Below are 25,126 nucleotides of genomic sequence, written 5' to 3' on the forward strand. Positions count from 1 at the left end.
TATTTACAAAAAAAAGTAGGTATTTAAGTATGTTTATATCCGTTGTCTAGTACCCATAGTACAAGTTTTGCTAAGTTTGGGACTAGAAGCGCAGTATAAAATGTCCAAGGATATTTATTTTTATTTATCCGTGGACCCACGGAAAACAGCCAGATTGAATATGATAAATTATAACTATTGCAGTGGGTCTACAGGGAGAATAAAATACCTGTGGACATACCAGTGGGTTATAACGGTGGGACCACGGTTAAAAGAGGGAGTTTAGACGTGACAATATGAGTATAACAAACTAACTAGAGTCACTTTTCCATTTACATAAACCTTTGATAGATTGTCGATGAAAAAGAAAAGTCCGTAGCCAGTTTGAATGTGCGCTCAGCTGTGCGTATGTTATCGATACATTTCATTGAAATTACACAAACATTAGGAAAGTGCCCATTGTTTTGTTCCTCGACTGGCGATTGGCGGCCGCGTTGGTAGTTTCCCACGCTTGTTTTACAATATTTACTAGATTTTGTTTGTAAATAATAATTGGAAAAAATATACTTTTACTTACCTACTTCCTATATGCATGTCCAACATAGGTAGGTAAATTATCTTCTGAAGTAAGTACTTATGTTTAAAGAAGACCTGTCCCATTCAATTCAATTCATGTAAAGAAAAAAATGCATTTACCGCAAGTTCATCGCCATCAACCTAAAGATGAAGAAGAAGAACTGCATTTACATGTTGGTAAAAGCTGACTTTTGACTTATAATATTTTCCTTTCCTTCTTCTTTCTTTACTACATGATTGTATGACGATCAGTCACTTCTTATCAGCAGCTCACAGCTTTCTTCATCATCAGCAGAACGATAAACAAACGCAAAATCCCTCTGTACCTATTTGTACTTGCAAACATTTTCTCCAAGAGTCCAACAAAACGAGTCACATAATGTTTTTCTAGAAAATAGAACAGTTCCATACTTATACTACCAGAAGAACACGAAAATTTATTGTAATATGCATTAATAATTTGATTATAACCATCTTGGAAATAGGAAGTTATGTAAGTACTTTGGTAAGTAGGTATATCAATCAATAAGAACCTTATACGAGTATTATTATCCTTCGTTAGCTACTCAAAAGGTAGTCAATCTATTATATTAATAAATTAGTCTTTGAACAAGTGTTTAATATCTATTCATATGACGTTGAAGTAATAGCAAACCAACTCATTGTTATTTTAAAAGAACAATAAGTAAGTAGGTATGTTGACCCTCGATGTGATCGGCCTAATAGAATACCCATATTTTGCTGTTCAATACCTTAAATTACATAAAAGGCAAGATACATGAACATCAAAAGTAAGTAGGTAGGTATTCAGAAAGAAAATTATTTAAGAACAGTTTAATTTTTTAATACTTTCGCAAACGCCTAGACGATGCATGACGGCAGCATTCCACGCAAAGCGGATCAATACTAATCAGAAAGGAGTAGGCGTTTCGTTGTTCTTCGGATTACAGAATGTTATTGACACGAATTCCCAGTGATTTCCATCACAATATTTTTGGTACAGGTTCCCGGAGATTTAATCTTAGGAATTCTTAAGGTTTTGTATTACCTGGCTACACAAAAGATACACTCCGTTGTAACTAATAAGCAAGTTAGGTAGTCATAGTAGTATCTAGGTATTAAATAGAACAATTCAATAATTTATCACCCCGACTAGAACGAAAAGAGTGTACCTATATGAATCTAGGTACCTATATCAAAAAGTATTCAATATTCTACATAGAATCACCTTATCACAAGAAGTAAGTTACTTAGGATTTTTCGAGTATCATCTTAATAAATCGACCTTCCTACTTTTGCAGCTGTAATCTGGAAGACCTTGAAAATGTGTTGAGCAATACCATCCGAAATGAGCACATACAAACTTATAGTATTTGTCATGTGATGCAATCCATTCAAAAATAAGATTAGAATTAGAGTAATCAACAAGTAATATGAAATATTTATAGTGTGTTTTTATGATAACTTATATTTTTATTTGGGTCAGGTAAATAATAATAAACCCCTAAATGCCACGAGGCCCATAACCCATAAGGCTACACCACTCAGACAAAAATTCCGTTAAGTATTACAGTGCTAAAAGCATATTTCAAACAATTTAAACAATACCTACATACACACATTTTAAACAATACCTATCTACTGCAATGAAATATTAGTTTGTTCGTTTCATCCAAATGCTGACCTAAAGCCTTCCCCAGGGAAGGTAGGTACTAAGAAATATTAGTACATAATTATAATAATTAATAATAGTATTAAGGTATGTAACTAAGTACATACTGATCAAATTGAGAAAAGCCATAGCTGGCCCTTATTCCATATCATTATTTAAACATTTACTCCATGTGTTGACTCGAAATCCCATGCATCTGATAAGATTACTTTTATTTGTTCTTATTAACGATTGCCTTTTCCAAATTACTATAAAACGGTGGCTAGGCGATGATGGCATTAGTTTCAATTGGTTTCACGAGTTGTCTCTATTTGAAAATGAAGGGAATTCTTGTATTCGCGCTCGTGGTAAGGATCGTTTGTATATTATTTCCATCAATTGACGACTGAAATTAGGTTTACATATAGGGCAACTAGAAATTTTTTTTTTACAAAAACAATCTCCACCACTTATCTTGTCTACTAAAGTACTTAAGATGCTCATCATCATCATCATCAACAGCCCTTTACAGTCCACTGCTGGACTATGAGCCTCCTCCACTGTAGTGGAGGGTTATGCCATAATCCCCACGCTTGGCAGGCGGGTTGGAGATCGCAGTTTAAAAGATTGATGTTTTTCAGAGAGCGCTGCTGCCCGTTCTCTGTTTGACTTAAGATGCTCGCCAGATCCAAAATCTAGGACGCAAACGCGACCCTAGAAACTGATATTAAAGGCTCGATTCTATGCTCCTATCGATTTCAGAAAATGTCCTGAACTCCGTACTTAGTTGGATCTTCTATCTAAACGTGTAGGATACGGATAACACGAAGCATGTGCGAACTGCAAGATTTTTAAGTTACCATATCTAGTAAGGTAGTAAGTCTATTGCGTTGGTCTGACTTAATTTTATATCATTTTGTTTACAGGTCTGCTCAGCACTAGCAGTTCCATCTGATGTCCACTCGTTGGTTCTACGTCAACGTCAAGATGTAGATATCTTCGGCAACACTAGGTAATAACAACCACTATCAAATTTAGATCTTCACAGTTTAATGAAGCAATATTTCATCTCATTAACTAGATCCTAAATTTACCTATTTTCATCAGAAAACTCATAGAAGAGCTAGTTGAAAACCTACGCCTAGCAGCAAATGATGCCCTGGACGCCATCAGGATCTTCGAAGCTGGTCTGCTCGAGCAAGCAACTGCTATCCGGGAGAAGATTGCTGCTGACATTCAGAACCTAAGCGACCGCGTAACAAAAGCTATCCAAGGGATCTTGGACCGAATTACGGGAACTGGTACCGCGGTTAGAAATTGCGTTGAGGTAAATTACTTAAAGGGCCCTGCTTCTACAGTAGACTAAATGAACTAAATTATGAAGTTACCAATTTCTTACTTGCGTGTGGTGGTAGCACAAACTATGCAAAGAAGGTAGCTAGTGATCCAATGATCCCAGACATGATCTCATATTTGAGTGGTTAACTAACAAACCCTCTACTAGTCAATGTTACCTACACTGAAAACAATACTACAACAACATGTAGATTTTGATTTTCACAAACAATGGCAACACAAAATGTTACTCAAAACGGTGTAAGTAGGTTTTACCTATTATTTTATCATCCTAATCATTACAGTCCCATCGCAAGGACGCCAATGCCCTCTTCAACGAAACAATGACCAAGACACTCGAATGCGCTGACGATCGTATCAGCGAGATTAGCACCCAGATTGGCAACCTAAAGAACCTCACCGAAGGAGCCCTGCAATTCGCAAATGACGCCTTGGAACAGATGAAGAAGTGCATTGAGGAGAACCCTGGACAGATTCTGACTGTTGGATCGTGTTTAGGGAGAACCGCACTGAGAACAGAAATGAAAGGAGCCGTATACGCAACCCAGAGTGGACTATCGGTACGTAATCAAAACTTTTCATAACAAAAATCTTGCAGTACCTACTTGAGTAGATTAAAACTAAGGATGAGGAACTATGTTATAATAATATGCAAGGCACAACAATCACGACTACCAAACCTAACAGTTCTAAATCACTATCAGAGGACCTGCTTGAGCATACTATGTGAGAATAACGTACCTAGTTAAAAGCTAAGTCATGCATTACATACTGCAATGCGTAGCTTCATACAATGCAATCATATACAACAGATAAGATTATTCTTCAACATGAGATCCAATATTGATCGACGTGATATAATTCAATATCTACATGATGGTAATTTAAAACCTTGGTTGCATTCGCCTTTTTATCACAATGACATATCTACCATTATCTTCATCGATTACTACCAACTTAGGTATCACTAGTCAAGTGTCGATAGACCTACAAGTTATGCTAATGATGTTAATGTTTTTAACTCCACTAATTACAGATTGCTCGCCTTAATGTTGCCCTGGCCACCGTCCCAGCATCTTTGGAAGTATGCGCTGGAAACCACCTGGTCGCAGCAGGAATGGTCACCGGCAAAATCATCATGGAAATCGGCAGTTGCTCTGTGTCTTCAGTCTACAGCACTCTGACTGGCTCCAACTCCAATGATTTGTGAAAGTCTCATGTAAAATTGGCAAAATAAATACAAATTGATTTTTTCTTCCTTGTTAATCTGGACTTATTTTAACAGTATCTTATCATAACTTTTTTATAAGGTAACTACTATTAACAAAGCAGCAATACCTTTATTTTGAGATACAAACCCCATCATTCTCTCTTCTGTCTGTCACTTTTCTTAATGTACAAATATTGTCTAAAGATGGACTATACAAAAGGAATTGATTGACAACAGCTATTATCACCATACAAGTATCAAATTCTATTGTTAGTATTGGCTCTTCAAACTTATAAGTCTTCTACACACGGATAACCGCAACGACTGATAAAGGGAATCATACGCTGTTTGGTAACCCTCTAAAATTGAAGTAAATGGCAGATAAATTTCAAAAACCCTCTTGAAACTAGCCTATAAACGACAAAGAACCCCTGTTACTGAACTAATGTGACCAGCTTTCATCATGAACGGTATATTCGTGATCGTTGTCCAGTTTCTTATTATTCAAGTGAGTCAAAATTTTAAATCTTTTATAATGAAATTATGAAGGATCAATAACTAAAAATTGTGATTATTGTGATGTTTTCAGAATGTTTTGGCGAAAGAAATAACATGTTTAGACAAAGAATTTGTTGATCAAATAAATAAAGACCTGGAACTAAATGTCAAGCTGGAAGAATTAATGATATTAGAAGATAGAGAACGCAGTTTAAATGAGTTATGGAATAATATCAAAGACTTCGCCAGCAATGCTTGGAAATCTGTTAAAGCTATGATAGAAAAGACAAAAGAACAAATTGCTACTTGGATACAACATATTAAAAAGCGCGCTAATGCTATCAAGGAAAAATTTGAAGAAAAGTTAACAATATTAAGACAAAAGTTAAAACAGCTAGTGGAAAACATCGCTGGGAATGAGACTCTCCAGAAATGTATAAAGGTAAGCGAACTAATTTAAATTTGAATGATGATTAGTAATCATTGATTACTGTCTTTCCAATTTTCCATACAAATTTTTAATTAACAGGAAAACACCAAAGATTTTGACCGTATTATGTTGGATATAGTAAATAAGGTATCTTTATGCATATCTGACAAAGTGAGCAGTATAAATACCTTAGAAGACCGTCAAATAGAAACCATACAAAACTATACAGAGATTATTGAACAAATCGAGAATAAACTTAATCAATGTAAACAAAATAAAGACGTGGAAGAATGTCTTCTAAATGTAAGCATGGATATTATGAAAGAAACTGAAGCTGTGACTGATGAAATACTAAAACGCGTAAGTAATCTAAACTTAATGCTTCCAAAACTAGAGAACTATATTTTGTATAGTGAGCATTGTTTTTTTCGCTTTCAGAGACTTGAATCAAGAAATATAACAGATGAAATCTTAGATGCCATCATCGCATGTTCCACTGATGGTTTAATTGAGGCATCTGCTGTTATAACTGCTGAGGGACTGAATATTATACAATGTTTAGCACAACATGGAGATCATGAAACGACTACCACAGCAAACTACTCATAAATATAAACCATGAAAGATACAAAAAACACTGTTATAATGTATTAACAACACTGTATATTCCAATAAAAATTGTGGGCAATTATGTATTCTAATGATTACCGCGGGCACATCACTCCACGTCCTCCATCAACCGACAACGTCACACCAGTAATATTACTAGCTCCACTTCCCGCCAAGAATAGAATGGCCGAAGCAACTTCCTCAGTCTGGCCAGGTCGTCCTAACGCGTGTGTCATTTTACACTTTTCAATGTAGGCTTCGTAATCTTTTTCACTCATTCCGCCTCTCATATGTATCTCCGTTATTACGACTCCAGGATTGACTGCATTTACGCGAACTCCTTTCGGCCCTAACTCCAGGGCAACACACCTTGTGAACTGGTCAAGGGCAGATTTTGAAACGCAGTAGGCGAGTATATTCGGGAAAGATCTCACTCCAGCGACGCTTGATACGTTCACGATGTTTCCTTTAGTTTTTAAGAGGTGCGGTACCGCGAGCATCGTGAGATAGTACGGAGCTCGTACGTTTGTTGTCATTATCTTATCGTACTGTTCTAAACTCGTCGTTTCTATCGACCCAGATGTCATTATTCCGGCGTTATTTACCAATACGTCGATTTGCTTCAGTTGTTCGATGGTGGTGTTGATAACTCTCTCCAGATCAGTTTCATTGTTTACGTCTGCAATAATGGTGATGGGCTTCAGTTTCTTTGGCGAGACTTCTTCGCATTTTTTGGCTGCTTTCTCTAAGTTATCCTTGTTTCTTCCTACAAGAGCTAAAATAGCTTCTTGTTTGGCGAAGTGCAAAGCGGTTTCGGCGCCAATGCCGGAACTCGCGCCAGTCAACAACACAACTTTGCCCGCGAACATCGTGACCGTGAATGCGATTGTTACGATCGATACGAAATATAAATATGCGCGAGGTTTAACTTGTCATCGTTGCGTAATAGTTATCTACTCAGTTGTTATCTACAACATGTTGGCGCTCTTGAGTTCATTGTTGGGCAAAACTACAATTTAATTAGATGGATAGAGAAGAAATTTGATTTGATTTTTATTTTTATCTTTTCCCTCTTTGTATACCTATCTTAATAATTTTTATCTCAGTAATCCACTTCCTGGTTGTTTAAACACTGTCCTGTGTTTTTTTGTTAAATCCGTTTGAGGAATCACTGATCCTGATAATACAGTTTTTTACTAGTTTCCGGGTCAGGGGTCCAAGTTTTTGTGACACTAAAAATTAAAACTAATCCTAGAGTAACGTAGTTTTACTAATTAATTAATATTGTAAATTAGTGGGTTGTTTAAGAGAATAAATATTATTTATTTGATAAATAATAAGCAATGAATATCTAGATCTGTTATTTAAAAAACTTAATGGTTATACATAGGATTATTACTGGTAAATTAATGTTACGCTTGTTTGTCGTAGGTTAAAGATCGCAATCTATTCGAAATCTGACTAAAGGTTTATAGGCGTCGCATAAAAACGGTAAATTGTCAAGGGCATCACAGTAAAAAAAGGTTTTACAAAACCCGTATGTTAGGTTTTGTTTCTGTGTACTTTAAGCTGGTGGAAATATTAAAACAATTTTATAACATCATATTACATTTATATTGTATCACATAATATACTTTATTCAATCAAAGTATTAACAGTTTTCTAGGTGTTTATCAGTTCTTTTTTTATCCCAAATCAGATTTAAACTCTGTTAGATATCACAAAATTATCTTCTAAAATCACATAGAAAATTCACTGCAGTTCCAAACATACAATGAAATAGAAATTAAGTAACTGAATTAAAAATAAACAATATTAGCGAGGGCACATGGCATGTCTCCCTCCGTCAACAGGCAATGTAGCTCCAGTGATATTACTTGCACCATCGCTAGCAAAAAATATAATCGCTGATGCAACTTCTTTTGCGTTACCTGGCCTTCCCAAGGCATGACTTTCAGCACACTTCTTCAAAAACTCTTGATACTGCTGCTCATTCATACTTGACTTCATATGTATTCCGGTAGTAATAACTCCAGGATTGACTGCGTTAACACGAACACCTTTCGGTGCAAGTTCCAGCGCTACACATCTTGTAAACTGATCTAATGCAGATTTAGACATGCAGTAAGCAAGAACGTTGGGAAACGATCTCATGCCAGTCACACTGGACACGTTAATGATACTTCCTTTGGATTTAATTAGATGAGGTGTCGCTAGCATAGTTAGATGATAAGGGCCACGGACATTAGTATTCATTAGCCTGTCGTATTGCTCGAGAGAAGTGGTTTCAATAGTACCTGCCTCTAATATGCCTGCATTGTTAACCAACACGTCCAGCCTAGAGAATTTGTCGATGGTCGACTTAATAATATTTTCAACGTCACTTTCTTTAGTCATGTCTGCGATAATAATCAAAGGTTTCAGACCTTTTGGAGATATGTCCTTACATTGTTTAGCAACATTCTCGAGGTTGTCCTTGTTTCTGCCAGTCAGAACTAAAGTTCCTTCATACTTGGAGAATTCCACTGCAGTTTCAGCACCAATCCCAGAGCTTGCACCAGTTATTAGAATAACCTTGTCCGTGAACATTGTGGAACTAAAAAAGAAATAATATAACTCAATATGCGTATTTGTAAGTCAGCAGTCGCGACTAGAACATACTGGAATATTTGCTCAATAAATTAAACTAGTCGGAATATGATGAAGGTCACATAAGTCAAAATACCTGTTAAGTTTTTACTATTTTCAAAGTAGCATGGAGTTGTTTTTTTAATTAAAATTGTTCTACCACTTAGTTAAAATATTTTCTATAAGGTATTTAATGGTTTTAACTTCTTTTATCCTAAATAGCAGCGTAAATAGGTAAGTAATGTAATAACTATTTTAAGTTGGTAAAACTAGTTTTATACTTACCTATACTATGAATTAATGGTCACAGGGTAGGTAATCCTTAAAAACAATTTGCCTTCAATTTCGTTTAGATTAAACGAGAAAGAAAAGAGAGTTAAAATTTATTTACCGGATTTTGGCAAAAAGTAAACAAACTGGAATGAATTTTCCTATGTATTACTTTTCTCTATGGAATGAATGTAAATGAACGAACTAGGCTTGTTGAAAAAATATCGATACATCGATATATGCGATATTATTAATTCGATATATCGATATTTTTTGCCGATATATTGTTAACCGATAAATCGATAAATCGATATAAAATATCCAATATCGAAAATGGCATCAAAAACGATATTTTTATTTTATTTATGGATCTTGGCTTGGAAGTGCCTTCTTTACAGCCGACGCCGGCTACCAATTCTAAAGTCGCTAGAATCCAAAGCCGTAAAACAAATGGAAAAATAACCGTATAGTCTATGACTTGTAGGTTGCTTTGCGTCCGTCACTCACTTCACACCAGTCACCACACCACACTTTGACACTTCACTTCAGTTGTTCTTTTGTTTCAAGGTTAAGATATTTGTACATTAAAATAATTTACATTTTGTATAAAAATTACAATTGATATTATTGCGCTAAATACACTGTTATTTTAAAACCACAATATTTTTTTTAAATTTTGCCGATATATCGATATTTTTTCCGCGATATATCAATGCCAATATTGATATTTTTTTTAAATATCGATGTATCGATATATCGATATTTTTTTTCACTTTCGACATCCCTAGAACGAACGAACCAAAGAACGAACGATCAACTGACTGATGCAAAGTGACATAAATTGTTTTTAATACTTCACGGCCTTGGACCTAGGTGTCTAATTCTTATAATAACAGTGCTATAGGTTTCATTGCTTCGCTTGTGTAGGCTACAAGAACGGGCTATAGGTAGCCCAGTAATTAGACATACAAAGATGATTTGCATAGGTTACAGCTGAAAATTGGTGCGAATGTTTGGAGCAAATGTGAAAAGTCTAAGATTCCATGACTGTCTATTCCACAGATATGGATAGATACAGCATGTGTCAAAAATTGTATGAAGCCGAGCGTGCCACTTTTTAAACGTCATTAGTGTCATTTTAGCGAATTTTAGTGATTGCCGCAACGTAAAAGTAATCGTATCATCGTACTGCATTCGCAAAGTCATCGAAAGATATCGTGTGACTCGATTCGGAAATTAATTAATTCCGATAAAACTGATAATTTGTTAAATACAAAACCAAAAACATCTTTATTTACCTTTTTAAAATAAAGTAATTCTTACAATTCGTCAAATCTCGTTATTTTTTTTTACCCTACTACCAGCGTTTCAAGACATAAATTTGTCAAGTGCATGAATACATGGATCAGTGTGTGTCTTATTGTCATGAGTAAGTACGGTTCCTTGGGATCGGTATGAGTGCACCACATACAGGGACCATGGTTTTAACTCTTAAGAGTACATCGCAGGATATGTATTAAAAACAATGCTACTTTATACTTCTTCTACTGCTACTTTATTCTAATTAATTATTTGCTACTTGTGCTGTTAATTACAATTCTCAATCCGTAAATAATATCTTCATTCTACCGTGTTCGTACTACTGTTCTCGTAAAATCATCGTAACCGATTGTTGTAATCGGATTACATGAACATCACTCGATCATGTATGTCCATTTGGACATATCGGAATGGCACGCTTTGACGATCAACTTGCTGTATCTACTCTAATCCATATCTGTGGTCTATTCTGTGGTCTGTGTGGACTAAATAACGGTGACTCAACGCTATTGCTCATGACATAAATAAAAAAAGAAAAACTCACGAAATAAAAAAAAGAGCCTTGGCTTGTGCTTGCAATGAAATAAATAATATTTTACGATTTCTTCAAACATTTAGTAACGCAGAAATAGATACGGTTGATCACTATGTCTTCAGTGCCTTCAGCCTCAAAGGAAGAGTCCTTCGACGAGTTCTATACAGAGGTAAATTACTGTGTAATCGCGACCACAACACCCATGTAATCACTGACAGAATCATCATGGCACGAATTTATAATTTGTTACTATATAACTTTCAGGTTAAAGAAATTGAGAAGCGAGATTCAGTGTTGACTCCGAAGCAGCAAATAGAAAGGCTTCTGCGTCCAGGTTCGACGTATTTCAATTTAAATCCATTCGAAGTGTTGCAAGTGGAACCAGATGCAACACTTGACGAAATCAAGAAAAAGTACCGAAGACTGTCCATTTTGGTGCATCCAGACAAGAATATCGTAAGTAGTTTACGTAGCTATCTCATAACTGTGTGTGAGCGTGCCATTCTGTAGATAGACTACCTATAAATAATATTGAAGTAACTCAACTAAATTGACCATACAAACTGAATTTATGTGAAGTCTTAAGAACACTTCATATTACAGCCTAGCCTACACTAGATTGATGTACAAATATATGTTGCAGTATTTTATGTAATTAACCATTGTTACAGTTTGCAAGTACAAACAAAATAGTCTAGGTTCTTAAAGATTCAAGTGACAAAAGAGAGAGATATGGTATATTTGTGATATCCATCCATTCTCTCGTTCAATGTTATTTTATTGTGTAAATACCTTCAGTGAAGATCTCCGTTTGTTTAGTTTAGACGGTTACGCCCGTCAATATTTCCTTTTTATCCACAGATGGGAACCGTCCCGTGACATGAGCTGACACTCCGGTTCATAGGTAAGGAACAAATTTGAGTGTGTGAGACGAATGAAAGATCATCTAGAATTTAATAAAAACACTACAGAATATTATTAACTCTGCTAAAGTACCTATTTCTCACATCACTTTCACCTGTGGTTTGAATGACTGCATATTAAAGTTTTTCTTTTGTTTTGACTTCTAGGATGACTCCGAAAGAGCTCAGCAAGCGTTCGAAATAGTGAACCGATCATGGAAAATACTGGAGAATGAAGATACACGGAAGAAATGTTTAGATGTCTACCAAGAGGCTAAAGAGCGCACAGATCACATGGTAGGTACATAACACATTAATTAACTTACAGATGTCTGTCTATACTACTTATGTGACAATATTATAATAGATACTCTAGTGTTACTTATTTTATCATGCACGATGTATGTATTATTTTACAGATAGAACAGAAGAGAAAGAAGTTCAAAAAAGAAGGCCGCCATGCTGAAGGTATACCAGAAGACGATCCTGTCAAGTACAAACACGCAGTCTATGTTATGACCATGAAGGTATACACTTTTAAAATTATTATTAGTTAAGTTAACATTGGTGTATTTTAAAACCCTGTTCATCTCCGCGAGTTTACATCGAAAACAAAACACGCACGATGGCCCACCTACAGGATACTATTCGACAAGGCCTCACATACGAGCGAACATTGACTCACGCACGCGTATTCTTGTGTATGATGGAAGAAAATAAAGAAAATGGTGTACTAAATACTGTGCAGTATTTAACTGCCTAAAGTAAATAATAATAAAAACATAGAATGTACGTTTTTAAGTTGCCTCAAGACACTGAGAGGTAAATAAGTAGTTAATATTATTCATGATAATTCATGCTAAATCATGTATTTCCTCCGCCATTTTCCGCAGTTTGGCACCTCACGTCACATCATTTTACCGAAGTCAGCCCTATAGCTTCGGCGCAGTGTCGATCACTGACGTTTGTCAACAAAATGGTGCTTGACTCTTGAGACAGGCTAAATTACACCATATTGTTAATGACATTGAGCATACATTTTTTTAAATACCTTCGCGAAGTAAAACTTCTGTACGTAGTACTTATTGTTATTCTGTGGTATAACCCTGTCCCTGCCTCACTATGTTCCCTAATTGCCATTGCCATGATATTTCCTGCTTGTCCATTTACTCCCCAACTCAAGCAATCAATCGCGACGCTCCGTGTCCGTACCAGTTTGTTTGCCGGTCCTATGACTTGCGTCCAAAATACCGACTGCAGATAAAAATTGGGACCCTGCTACCTTTACGATGTCGTCGGTCCACCTTGTAAGTGGACGTCACACGCTGCGTTTTCCGGTACGCGGCCTCCATTCCAGAAGCTACCGCAGCTACCAATCGATCAACGTGGAAAGCATTGGGGGAGGCTTATGTTCAGCAGTGGACGTCCTATGGCTGAAATGATGATGATGATAAGTTTAAGGCCGCCTTCACATTAGGGCGTAAGAAGCGCGACAGCAGCATTTTTATAATGTGAAAGCAGGCATTCGCTGTCATTAGTATGAAATTATCGACAGCGCATCACTTTCGCGCGTTTGTCGCGCTGTTAAAGTCGCCTAAAGCCCAGTTTTCACTAGGGGACATGTCGCGGAGATAAGTCGTCCGACATTCACGTAGTTGGTCTCTGCAACTTTGTCCCTCGACATGACTTGTTCACACTAAGATCGCGCATGTCGACGATCGCAGAGCATCATCAAGCGACAAGTCTCGCGACCCGTAGATGTCGCAAGCGACGTCGGGCGACATCGCGCGGGACACGTGAATTTCGTGTCGGGCGACAGAGTCGCGGGACAAATGTCTCCTAGTGAAAACGCGGCTTAAATGTGAAAGCGGTCTAAGTACCATTTTCAACAGATATTTTAATTTCCAGCTGTTTGCTGATATGGAGAGAAAGAGGCAGCACCTAGAAACTCGTGACATGGAAGAGAGGAAACGGAAGCGAGAAGCGGAAATAGAACAGGAGGAGATGATGTCCTTTGAAAAGGAATGGGCTAAAAACTTTGAGGTTCAGTATTATTTATTCTACTTCCTACTAATATTAAAAATGCGAAAGTTTGTATGGATGTCTGGATGTTTGTTACTCTTTCACGCAAAAAGTACTGAACGGATTTTGATGAGACTACAATATTATTGTTTATAACCCAGAATAACATATAGGCTAGAATTTATGACGATCTGTGACAAACAATTTCACGCGGGTGAAGCCGCGGGCAAAAGCTATATTTATAAAAGCGAAAGGTCACTCACTCACTCATCATGAAATCTGGGAAACTACAAGTGCTAGGAGCCACAAATTTTGCATGGAGGTTCCTTTTAGAACTTAGGTGCTCACTAAGACGGGATTTTACGAAACTCCACGCTTAAGAGGCTGAAACTGCGTTGAGCGTGTGCCTGTGGACCTTATGTAGATAATGTCGTTAGATAAATTTTAAATGTTTGCTTATCGAAAATTCAAATATAAAGAGGAAAGATAGATCTAACTGTTCATTGAATAGGCTACTGGACCGACTATTTTTATGCATTGCAGGAATCTCGCCAAAACCGAGTAGACAGCTGGAAGACCTTCCAATCCGGCGGCAGCAAGGAAAAAAAGAAGAAGAAAATCATGGGCTTCAAGCCTCCCAAGCCCAAGCCAGAGAGCAGATAACTCTTGTATTTCTCTCTAGAATAGTTTACGTTAGATTAGCATAGTGATTCCGGTTGTAGACCAAGAGCTAAGCTAAGGCTGGGTTGCACCATCTTACTTTAACTTTGACAGACGTCAAGAATCTGTCAAACTCTATACAAAAAGCACGGGTTATCGTTTTGTTACGGTCAAACGGTGGTGCAACTCGGCCTAAGTATAGATAGTGCCATCTACGAAGACGCGCCCCACCAATTTTTGGTTGCTCACTCATGGATATAATAAGCGTGTACCGATAACACTCAAACATTAGTGACAAAACTACAAACTATAAACGATTGGGACGAATGGTGGGCGCGTCTTCACGGATCGCACTATCTACAGGGTGTTAGGTAAATGGGTATATGAGCCGACACTAGCCCATGTTAACATGGTCATATAAATGGTATGGTGAAGTCAGAAAATTGATACACCCTGTATAGCTCGCATAGTTGACGCAGTTTCCCATAGTTGTGTGCTGACTGCCAACTATGCAACATGCTAAGCGAGCTCACAGACAAGCGACAGTAGACGGCGAATGCTTGCGACTAAGTCGGCGACAGTCGCCGACGACAGGTATTCAATTTAGATGACAGTCGCCGATTGAAGAGTCATTAACGTACTATCCGTTCGCTTTAAGTTTGCCGCTGGCGATATGACGTCACTCGAAGGGAATCGTCTATAACTTTAACAAACTATATGGAAAATATTTTTTATTCATCATCTATTATATAAAAGAAAGTCGTGTTAGTTACTCCACTTATAACTCAAGAACGGCTGAACCGATTTAGCTGAAAATTGTCAGGGAGGTAGTTTAGAGCCAGGAGAAGGACATAGGATACTTTTTATTCCGTTATTTATTGCCATTAAGGCGGAACAAAGTTCGCCGGGTCAGCTAGTTATTGATAAAAAAATGTGTATTTGCGTAAAATAAGACACATTAATTGCGTTTAAGCACTAACTGATTGCGTTTAATCGCGGTTGGGAGAGGGGACGCGCATTCTACGGACCGGCAAACTTAGCGCGAACGGGTAGTATAGCCAGTGTCAACATGTCATGACAGCGAAAGACGCGAGTCGGAGACTTGCCGACAGTCGCCTACAGTTGCTGATCGTTGCCTACCTATTACTATCGCAAGCAGTCGCCGACATAATGTCGCTCGTCTGTGAACTCTAAGCTATACTTACCTTAGCTCTTGGTCTGCAAACCGGCTTGATACTTCGGGTCTTGGATAACTTTAGGTTGGTGAGTGCAAAAACTCAAATTTCGAGTCAATTTCAGAGATTGATGAAAATAAAATTCCTGTTTAATGTGTTACCATAGGGGTCACTTAAAAATTAGGGATTGATGGTGAAAATGGGCATGAGGCTTTTTTTTATTCAATATTTAGAGACCAATCACAGAACAACATGGTTTAGATTGGATCGAGTTTTGAATCGGACCGTTTTGTAATACGGAAGGTCCGAAAGTGTCTAAAAAAATCATATGATAAAAGTTATAAAATGAAACTCAAGTATGAATCTAGGCTTAAGTTTAGATGGATATTTGATGTTTTTGAATAAGAGCTGTGAAACCGAAAGTTATAAGTTTATATCTGAATGTTGATTCATATATGTTAGAATTATCATGGATTTCATTAGGAAAAAACTAAACTGGCACAGCTTGGTGCATGTTGCTTTATTTTTACTCTTTTGAAAATTTTCAATTAATTATGAAAAATATTTTCATTTAAACGTTATTTTGATTTGTTTTGTTGCAATATTGGCTTCTTTAGCCTAATCATAATAAAAATGCGAAAGTCTGTTCCTTTGTCACACAAAAAATGCCGATCGGATTTTGATATTTACAATAATATTAAGCGTTGTTAGAATAACATTAGATTGTAGTTTCATCATCATCATCATCATCAACAGCCCTTTACAGTCCATTGTAGTTTATAATTAAGTAATTAAGGTTTTTGTCATGGGCGTCCTTTAGAGAAGAAAAAATGATTATTGGCGTCCGTAAAAAATATATCTAACCACAGTTATCACAGATCCGAAGTTAACTATAATTTAGTTTAATTCTAAGGCCTCAGCCTCGAACTTAGCGGGCAGCGGGGCGGCGGCGGCGGCGGCGCGGGAGCGGCAGTATCTTATGCGTAAAATCAAATAGACCGGTTCTCGAAAACAGCGGCGCGGCAGCGGCGCCGGAGCGGGCAACGAGCGGGCAGCGGCGAGGGAGCGGGCAAAGAGCGGGTAGCGCACTCCTTCTTTTGCCCATAATAAATCGAGCGTTAGGAATAAATTTGAATCGAAATAAAATTTCGTTTGCGAATAAAAACAAATATCTCGACAACACAACCCCGAACACAACACTTCGCCGCTAAAGCGCCGCGCGAGCTGCCCGCTTGTTTCGAGAACGGGTCTGCGTTGCCCGCCCCGCTCCCGCGCCGCCGCCGCCGCCGCCCCGCTGCCCGCTAAGTTCGAGGCTGAGGCCTAAGGATCCATATGGATCGTTTCGCCTTACCACACAGCGGCGTTAGCATATGCTAATATTATATAGTTACACGTTTTGATTAACTAATAAACATCCTGAATATAAGCATAACATATTTTTATTAATGTAGACCTTAGAAAACCGTATCGTGTGCAATTTGCGAATTATGCGAATGATATAATCACTACTAGAGATGGGCCGACTAGTCGCCGACTAGTCGGGAAAGCCGACTATTCGGCATCATTTGTAGTCGGCCGACTAGTGACGACTATTCGGCAAAATATGCCGATTATAATCGGCGCATTACAAAATTAAATATGTAACTGAAATAAAACTCATAATCACTAAGATTATTATGAGGTGGACCAAGGGCGTTTACCTAAACCACTTTTAACTGCATAAAATCAGTAAGTGGTTTCACCTGATTTAAAATTTTGGCAAGTGGAGAGGAATCAGTGGGCCTAGGATGCGTGCCGCGATAAGCGCAATTTTGCCCATACATTTTGACGTCGATAAGTGAGAATAATATCACGGCGCGCATCCTAGCCCAGCAGGAGGCGATCATATTGTCACCTCCTCTGACCCCTCGAAAATTATGACATCTACCTTAGGTACTGTTAGGTGATTTTGTAATGTTGCTTTTTATTTTTTCTCATATTAAAGAAATATCATTTCTCAAGAAGTTACAGAGGGTGGCCCATTAAATTTCCTTTAAAATGCAATAGTTAAAGTTGTACAAAAATTTACAGTTTTCGCTTCCTTTAAATGAATTTTCTTCTGGGACACCCTGTATTTATCTCTTTAGAAATCTAGATATTCATTCATATTTCTTTAAGAAAATCTAGATATTATTCTTCGGACAAGTAGGTATTAGAATGATCGGCATTGCCGACTAGTCGGCCGACTAATCGGCAATTTTAAAACCGATTAGTCGGCTAGTCGGTTAGTCGGCAAAGGCCATAGTCGGCCCATCACTAATCACTACCTACAAAAGTCACTCGACGCTGCGCCGCTCGCATCCAGGCACCTCCCGCGACCTTCACCAGATCGTCGGTCCACCTAGTGGGGGACCAGCCTACACTACGTCTTCCAGTCCGTGTAAATATTCACCATAGGTCGAGGTCATTTTATGATTCAGAAAAGAGATTTCTGCTTTCTATCACTACGAACAAACAGCTTAAAAACTCTTCTCCTCTCTTAGAATGCTATGCCCGACAAGGCCATAATTTTATCTTAGAATAAAACCATACCACCTCTGTAACATTATGGATGCAATAAATAATTGAGTATTGAGCGTACTCACCCGTTCTGCAATCCACCAGCACCAGCAGTTTCAGGGGTTAAGAGTGAACCGCGGTTCCCAATATATCTGCCCTCGAAGATGGAAGATGATGAAGGACCAACCTCGTCTCAGTCAATCAAGCGATGATAAACATCTAAAGCGCGCACTTCACAAAATATACTCCACAATATTTAAGTTCTCAGCGTTGACTGAACAGTTCAGGCCTACAATACAGGGTGGACTTCTACGATAGAAGGTTTCATAAAGAAGAGGCGGTGACTCCAATGCGGCGCGACGGCGTCCGGAGTGAGCCACGTCAGTATAGGATAGTTTCCTAAAAAAATTTTTTAGTCCGTCAATATTAGTATAAAAAACTATTGCACACGTATATTTTTAATTGTCAATCAAACAAATAATTACAAAGTTATAGTACGTTGAAGTTCCGCGCGACGTCACAAAGTGCTGCAATTTTACGCACTCACTGACGTCACGGGCCTTTTCTTTAGAACTTTGGTACGCTTTATCTCTTTACATTTTCATTAGTTTTGAAAAGTGAAAAATAGGTGTCGAGTAGTTTTTGATAAGCTAACTGACGGACTAATTAAAACTCTTGATTTTTTACCCAGGAAACATCCCTATAAATACGAATGCCCACATTGGCAATGCATGAACAATATTTGTGAAATAGATAGCCCCACTGGTCGCAATGAAAGAAGGGATTATGCGGGTAGATACATTTATACCATTAGAAAAGTGACACGAAACTACTCTCACAATGTGCCTACCAAACATAACACATTAGTTCCTCAAGGGCCGCTTTTATTATGAAACTTTTGGAATATTTAACGCAATGTAACCGCACATTTTTTATTACGAGCGGGTAAAGTTTTTATTACACCGAGAGCTATATCTAATACAGGTTTTATATGAGTTTCAATAAAGTTTATAATAAAGTGGTCGTAGAATACTCGTGCGTAATCTCACGGGATGGTGCGTAGGTACCCTACTGTTAGTAAAAAAAATGCTTTGTTTCTATCTGAGAGAGACATACCTAATTAAAAATTGTTTTAGCTTTTACGAATTAATTTCGTATCAATGGCTTTTTTCTATATCGCTATTTCGCTAATGAAGTAGGTAAGGTAAGTAGCCAAGGATGTTTGTTTATTTAGGAAAAGAAAAGCATCTTTGTGTTTGTTTGGGCCTAATAGAAGTTTGGGCCATCGTTAGGGCATGCTTGAGTGATTTCTGCAACAAGTAAAGCAAAACCTCTGTTGATTTTGTTATTAACGAACTGGCTTGTTGGACTTTAAATAAAAATATCAACTGACAAAAGAATTGTCAACTGTTTATCAGTCAATGTTGTTTGTATTCGTAAATAATTGATTATTGAAAAAATATGAGATCGAAGCTTTTGGCGTTATCTAAAGCGGTAACAACACCTAGCCGCACCATCGCTACAACTAGGAGGTGTTTGGCGAGACAAGGTAAATAAAAAACATAACCCTCCTTCTGGCGCAGTCGGGTAATAACAGTAATAAATAAAAAACTTAGTCTAATCATTGGACACGCCCGAGATGTTTTTCCAAAAAGCATAAAGATTTGGATTTTAGGCCACTACAAACAGTCGGTATAACGCAAAATGTTTGTAAAAGCACAGAATAATAATAAGTACTACGTAAAAGCTGCACGGGAATCGAACCCTCGACCTTTTCTCTGACTTTTGATGAGTACTTAGTATTTCCAAGCTAGTGCACACTCGTATTTAAGTAGGTTGTGGTTACGTTAAAAAGGTGGGAATCTAACTCACGACCCTACGCTGGCTGGACGACTGCTCCAACTTTGTTTTTTTCAAGTTATTCATGGTTGAACGTCTTGAGCAATGATTTATAATATTCTTATATTATGTTATAGCCAGTTTTCCCAGAAGTTTCGTTTTCGTCTTTAGAGCTGCAAGAAAGTCTTTTTATGGGAATCTTTTTTTTGCTCTATTTTCCATAGACCGTTGCGATGCGCATATGAATGAGTTGCCGATACCCTGCGGCCCGTGGGATATCTGGTACAAAGACAAGCAGAGCTTCTACAACAAGGTGCTGGTGGCTGGAGCTCTTTGGTTAGTCTTAAAATTTTTAAGGATGCAGTATATCTCTTAGGACTTGCTTTAATGTATTATGATATTGACTAAAAACTATTATATGATGATATTGACTAGGTGGACCGACGATCTGGTGAAGGTCGCGGGAAGTACCTGGATGCAAGCGGCGCAGGATCGGTCTTTGTGGAAGTCCTTGGGGGAGGCCTTTGTCCAGCAGTGGACGTCTTTCGGCTGAAACGAACGAACGATTGACTAAAAAGTCTTCACTAAAGGAACACGACTACAAATGTAGAGTAGAGTAAATACTAGGGGCAAGTCTAGGATTTGGCCTTAATTCCCCACGCTGCACTAGCTAGACGGAGGCCTATCCGCACATTTCTACCTTAATTAAAGGAAGATTGGTCTTCTCATGTAGAGGTAAGAGGCGATTAGATTAGAGGAGATAAGAGCTCCCATGGGCTGGTTGAACCAGCCTGGTTCCTTACTACTCTGCCGGCTCGTAGTCAATGACTATTGGGGCAGAAAATTTCTCAAATGGCAACCACAGGCTAAAAAAAGAAAGTGGGCAAGCCCCCCACTAGGTGGAATGACAATCTGGTGAAGGTCGCGGGAAGTAACTGGATGTGGGCACCGCAGGACTGGTTCTTGTGGAAATCGTTGGAGAAGGAATATGTTCAGCAGTGGACGTCCTATGGCTGAGATGATGATGATGATGAACAGTAGGTACATCATCATCATCATTTCAGCCACAGGACGTTCACTGCTGAACATAGGCCTCCCGCAATGCTTTCCATGCTGCCCGGTTGGTAGCGGCTTGCGTCCAGCGCCTTCCTGCTACCTTTATGATGTCGTCGGTCCACCTTGTAGGGTGGACGTCCCACGCTGCGTTTTCCGGTACGCGGCCTCCACTCCAGAACCTTACTGCCCCATCGGCTGTCAGTTCTGCGTACTAAGTGCCCTGCCCATTGCCACTTCAGTTTTCTAATCCGTCGGGCTATGTCAGCGACTTTAGTTCGTTAATGATTATTGGTATAAAATGTTTGGAATGTTTAACTAACTAGCTCGCATCAATACTTATGACTATAATTTGTATAATATTTTAAAGACTGTAAGTAAACCCTTGAAAAGTAGGCTCACAATAGTGACTGAGTTTCTTGCGCTGCTTCTTCTCAGCACTGGCCCATTTATTGTCCCGAAGCAGTGGTAGGGTTAATACTGGGACTTGTAAAAGTGCTTTTTAAAAGCCTAGGTATTTGCAAAAATAAATGAGTTTTAAGTATGAGTTTTTTACGGATCTCTTCATTTCTGATTCGATGAAATGTTGCAGGTGGTTATTTTCATTCGGGATGGTGCTATGGACGGACTCCGTCTACCTGAACTGGGGCCCTCCAGCGCAGCCCGGGCCTCCCAGCGACATGGTGGAGGAGTGCGAGGACATTGAGTGATTGTATGGCCTTTTAATGATAATAAATGAGTTTTTGTAGAAGACTGCTTTATTCTTTGAAGGCCAGGCGGTCATGTAGGTACTTTGTAGAAGGATTAACGCCCGTATTCACAAACGATGCTTGCATAAATGAAGCAGAAAATCGAACGCACAGCGTTGAATAGAGCTCTGTGTGTGGTTCGTGATTGACCCTGTGCGTTCACTTGCACTGTGAGACCTCATAGTAATGTTTGTGAATACGGGCGTTAGTTTGTTCTTTGACGAAATCCAGGCGGACTACGCTTCGGGGTTTCGTTTGGTCTTGGCCTAGTACCTAATACCACAAAATAATAATAAGTACTACGTACAGAAGTTTTACTTCGCGAAGGTATTTAAAAAAATGTATGCTCAGAGTCATTAACAATATGGTGTAATTTAGCCTGTCTCAAGAGTCAAGCACCATTTTGTTGACAAACGTCAGTGATCTCCTGTAGGTGGGCCATCGTGCGTGTTTTGTTTTCGATGTAAACTCGCGGAGATGAACAGGCCTGCTAATACGCTTACCAGACTGTGAAAAGGTACAGTTATTTTCGCTAGTGTTCAAAATGATAGTGTGATGAACACAATAAATATGTAATGTAAGATACGTTCCTATTCCTAACTTTCTTCTGTATATGAAGACGTCCTTTATACGGACGGTATATTTTTTCTGATTTCATAAAAGTGAATCTTGGTTTATAAAGATAAGTTTTAATCGTGTGCAGGATAGGTAGGTAAGTCAAAGTTAGAGTAAAATTTGTTTTCTGGTCAGGATATCAATAAAACAACCAATTAAATTTTGAAAACAATATCAAATTTAATACATAAATAATATTTATGTACTCCTACATACATGCTTTCGTCTATAATATTTACATTGAAACACATAATTTCTCCTAATTAACTAGGTTTTCACATATTTCGTCATAAAGATAATAAGCAACTGAAAAAATCAACAAATTAATGTAAAGTGTTACGCAGTAAACATAATATAATGCAAACATAGAAAAAAATAACATTGTACAAAATAATTTACAAAAAGATATTCTTCTATGGGGCACTCACCCTTCTTATAAATACATAGTTACCAAATTAATAACTATGGACTAATATTAAAATATATTATCTATTAAAATCTAGAGACATCCCATGAGCACGGACCTCTGGGCTGAAAATTCATAATATTACTCAATCATAGTTTTTACCACATTTGACATTATCCCACTCGAACAATATTTTATTGGGGCACAAAGTTAGTTAGAAATCATCCAGGTAAAATTATCTGACTTGGTCATTTTGGGGGCACGGTAGTTTAGGTGTGCCAAGTTGCGATTAAAAGTTATTTTATTTTTAGTTAGACAGTGATAATAATGTTACTTATTTGAATAATTTTAAGTCTTCAATATTTAAGTATTCATTATTGGTTTAATTAATTCCATAATTTGATAGCAATAAGTATCAGAACATCACTGTCACTTAAAAAATAATCGAAGTCTACCTGCACGATTTCCAAACGAAAGTTCCTCAATCATCAATTGTGCCTCTAGTCGTAGTTTCTGCACTTGACTTAATTATCTAGGAGGGGTTTTACTTGTAATAAAACCCTAACTGACCTCTACTTTGGTATATGAATATAATATAAAATATGAATCGATTAAAATCTCTTTATCTCGAAGCCTTCTATAATTTTGTAAAAAGTAAATCGGCTATCCAATATACTGGGTTTTAAAAGCACAGCAGAAAGTTTTGAATAATAGGTGTTTTGGAGTAACTTTTCACTAAAATTTTCCAGTTTTTCACCTTATAAATAGCCAACTTTACTTCGTAGTATTTAGAAGGCAGAGTGACATCGAGGGAAATAAATTCATTGTTGGATATTGAATGTAGTTGAAAAGCTGATTAAAAGAATGTGACGTTGGAGTCGCCATATGATGGCTTTTTAGTAAGCTACGACCAACTTCTACTCTTCTAATTGACTAAAGCCACGTAGGCAAAACCAGGACTAAAAGCACATTACAATATAAACTTAGCACACTCTCCCAACTAGCATAAGGGCTCGTACTTAATTCGGTCCACACTAATTGACCACATGGACTGACATAAACTATCGTCGCTTCACTTAAATTCAATACAATTCAACAACCAGGAGATATTATATTAACTAACATCCTTATCTATTCATGAGATACCTCCGAAGAGCTCAAACATGCTACAACACTCATATAATACAACTATCGATTTACTTTTCGTTTTTATACATATAGTCGAATAGTTATTGGATTTTTACGTATGTATATTTGGCAAATTGTTTTATAATAATTCCCGTCACCTAGGTAATGGGCCGTTCTAGTACATTCAACACAATCATGACTTTAAGCCAACTCACGATAAAATAAAACTATTTATTAGCTATCTACATATTTATATAATAAAATGTGTGGTTACACCTCGCGTCCTGTGCCATATCGCAAGTATCTAAATGTATATTTTATAATTAGGTACAGAAACATCCTAAGACATTTTCCAAATAAGACTCATTTCTAATTAAAAAGGGAGACTATACGAATCATTCAGCGAAAAACGCAATAAAATTCATTCATCGTGTGAAATTAATTGTACGTATAACTACATAGCTGTAGCTTTAAATGTACAAATTTGAGTTAAATTTTTTGATGAACAAATCTAATACACANCTGTCTAAGCCATCAATACCACGTCATTAAACCATTATTTCTGCTATTTTACTATTATTATGATTAATTCAAATCGCTACCCCAGTGTGTACTTAACTCAAAAGGGCGAGCCAACAATCGTAGCCGAGTCCAAACCTGTTGGCTAACGTGACCGGTGGAAGCTCCTCGATCGATATCAGTTTTCGGTCGATTGATTATTATTTATCGAACGATGAATCTGGTAGCGCTGCATTTTTCACTGACCGATGCATCAGCACTTTACACATGGCCCTTACTATTAAGCGTGTACTTCAACTGTGAATAATTTAGCTGACTTTTGTTTTCTTCACTGGAACTTCGGTATTAATCGCTTAAAGAAAGGATTCTCTTACAAACTAGGTACTAGATGCCGATTATAATGTCACATATTTTGAAAACGTTTATCTCTTGTCCTTACTACGTACCTGAAAAGCTGT

General features: G+C 37.6%; 6 protein-coding genes across 6 annotated transcripts in view; 3 read left to right on the forward strand and 3 right to left on the reverse strand.

Annotated features, from left to right (window-relative positions):
* The first annotated feature begins 2,529 nt into the window (after positions 1–2,529).
* Positions 2,530–6,391, forward strand: LOC114362231 (uncharacterized). The gene is made up of 10 exons (XM_028317531.1): positions 2,530–2,574; positions 3,133–3,218; positions 3,314–3,533; positions 3,847–4,122; positions 4,599–4,768; positions 4,977–5,041; positions 5,228–5,280; positions 5,362–5,712; positions 5,800–6,060; positions 6,139–6,391. The coding sequence occupies exons 1-10, from the start codon at positions 2,545–2,547 to the stop codon at positions 6,307–6,309; spliced, it is 1,683 nt and encodes a 560-aa protein (XP_028173332.1). The 5' UTR covers positions 2,530–2,544; the 3' UTR covers positions 6,310–6,391.
* On the reverse strand, positions 6,347–7,536 carry LOC114362323 (uncharacterized oxidoreductase TM_0325-like). Its single transcript, XM_028317675.1, has one exon. The coding sequence runs from the start codon at positions 7,176–7,178 to the stop codon at positions 6,405–6,407; it is 774 nt and encodes a 257-aa protein (XP_028173476.1). The 5' UTR covers positions 7,179–7,536; the 3' UTR covers positions 6,347–6,404.
* A 116-nt stretch (positions 7,537–7,652) lies between these two features.
* On the reverse strand, positions 7,653–9,393 carry LOC114362321 (3-oxoacyl-[acyl-carrier-protein] reductase FabG-like). Its single transcript, XM_028317663.1, has 2 exons — positions 9,223–9,393; positions 7,653–8,905 (listed from the first exon to the last, which is right to left on the reverse strand). Exon 2 carries the CDS (start codon positions 8,896–8,898, stop codon positions 8,125–8,127), a length of 774 nt encoding a protein of 257 aa, XP_028173464.1. The 5' UTR covers positions 8,899–8,905; positions 9,223–9,393; the 3' UTR covers positions 7,653–8,124.
* A 1,656-nt stretch (positions 9,394–11,049) lies between these two features.
* DnaJ-21 (dnaJ homolog member 21) lies at positions 11,050–14,954 on the forward strand. Its single transcript, XM_028317686.1, has 6 exons — positions 11,050–11,231; positions 11,327–11,518; positions 12,133–12,261; positions 12,384–12,491; positions 13,873–14,007; positions 14,530–14,954. The coding sequence occupies exons 1-6, from the start codon at positions 11,175–11,177 to the stop codon at positions 14,647–14,649; spliced, it is 741 nt and encodes a 246-aa protein (XP_028173487.1). The 5' UTR covers positions 11,050–11,174; the 3' UTR covers positions 14,650–14,954.
* A 4,837-nt stretch (positions 14,955–19,791) lies between these two features.
* Positions 19,792–21,976, forward strand: LOC114362724 (uncharacterized). Its single transcript, XM_028318240.1, has 3 exons — positions 19,792–19,908; positions 20,423–20,534; positions 21,844–21,976. Exons 1-3 carry the CDS (start codon positions 19,821–19,823, stop codon positions 21,959–21,961), a joined length of 318 nt encoding a protein of 105 aa, XP_028174041.1. The 5' UTR covers positions 19,792–19,820; the 3' UTR covers positions 21,962–21,976.
* Positions 21,977–22,846: 870 nt separating this feature from the next.
* Positions 22,847–25,126, reverse strand: part of foxo (forkhead box, sub-group O) — a 112,188-nt gene continuing 109,908 nt past the window's right edge. Inside the window, exon 10 of the mRNA XM_028318061.1 lies at positions 22,847–24,666. The gene's annotated coding sequence lies outside the window, so the exon portion shown is untranslated. The remainder of the gene's footprint in view (positions 24,667–25,126) is intronic.

The sequence above is a fragment of the Ostrinia furnacalis genome, unplaced genomic scaffold, assembly GCF_004193835.3.
Source record: "Ostrinia furnacalis isolate ACB-3 unplaced genomic scaffold, ASM419383v2 OfSCF0389, whole genome shotgun sequence".
NCBI classification, from domain to species: domain Eukaryota; kingdom Metazoa; phylum Arthropoda; class Insecta; order Lepidoptera; family Crambidae; genus Ostrinia; species Ostrinia furnacalis.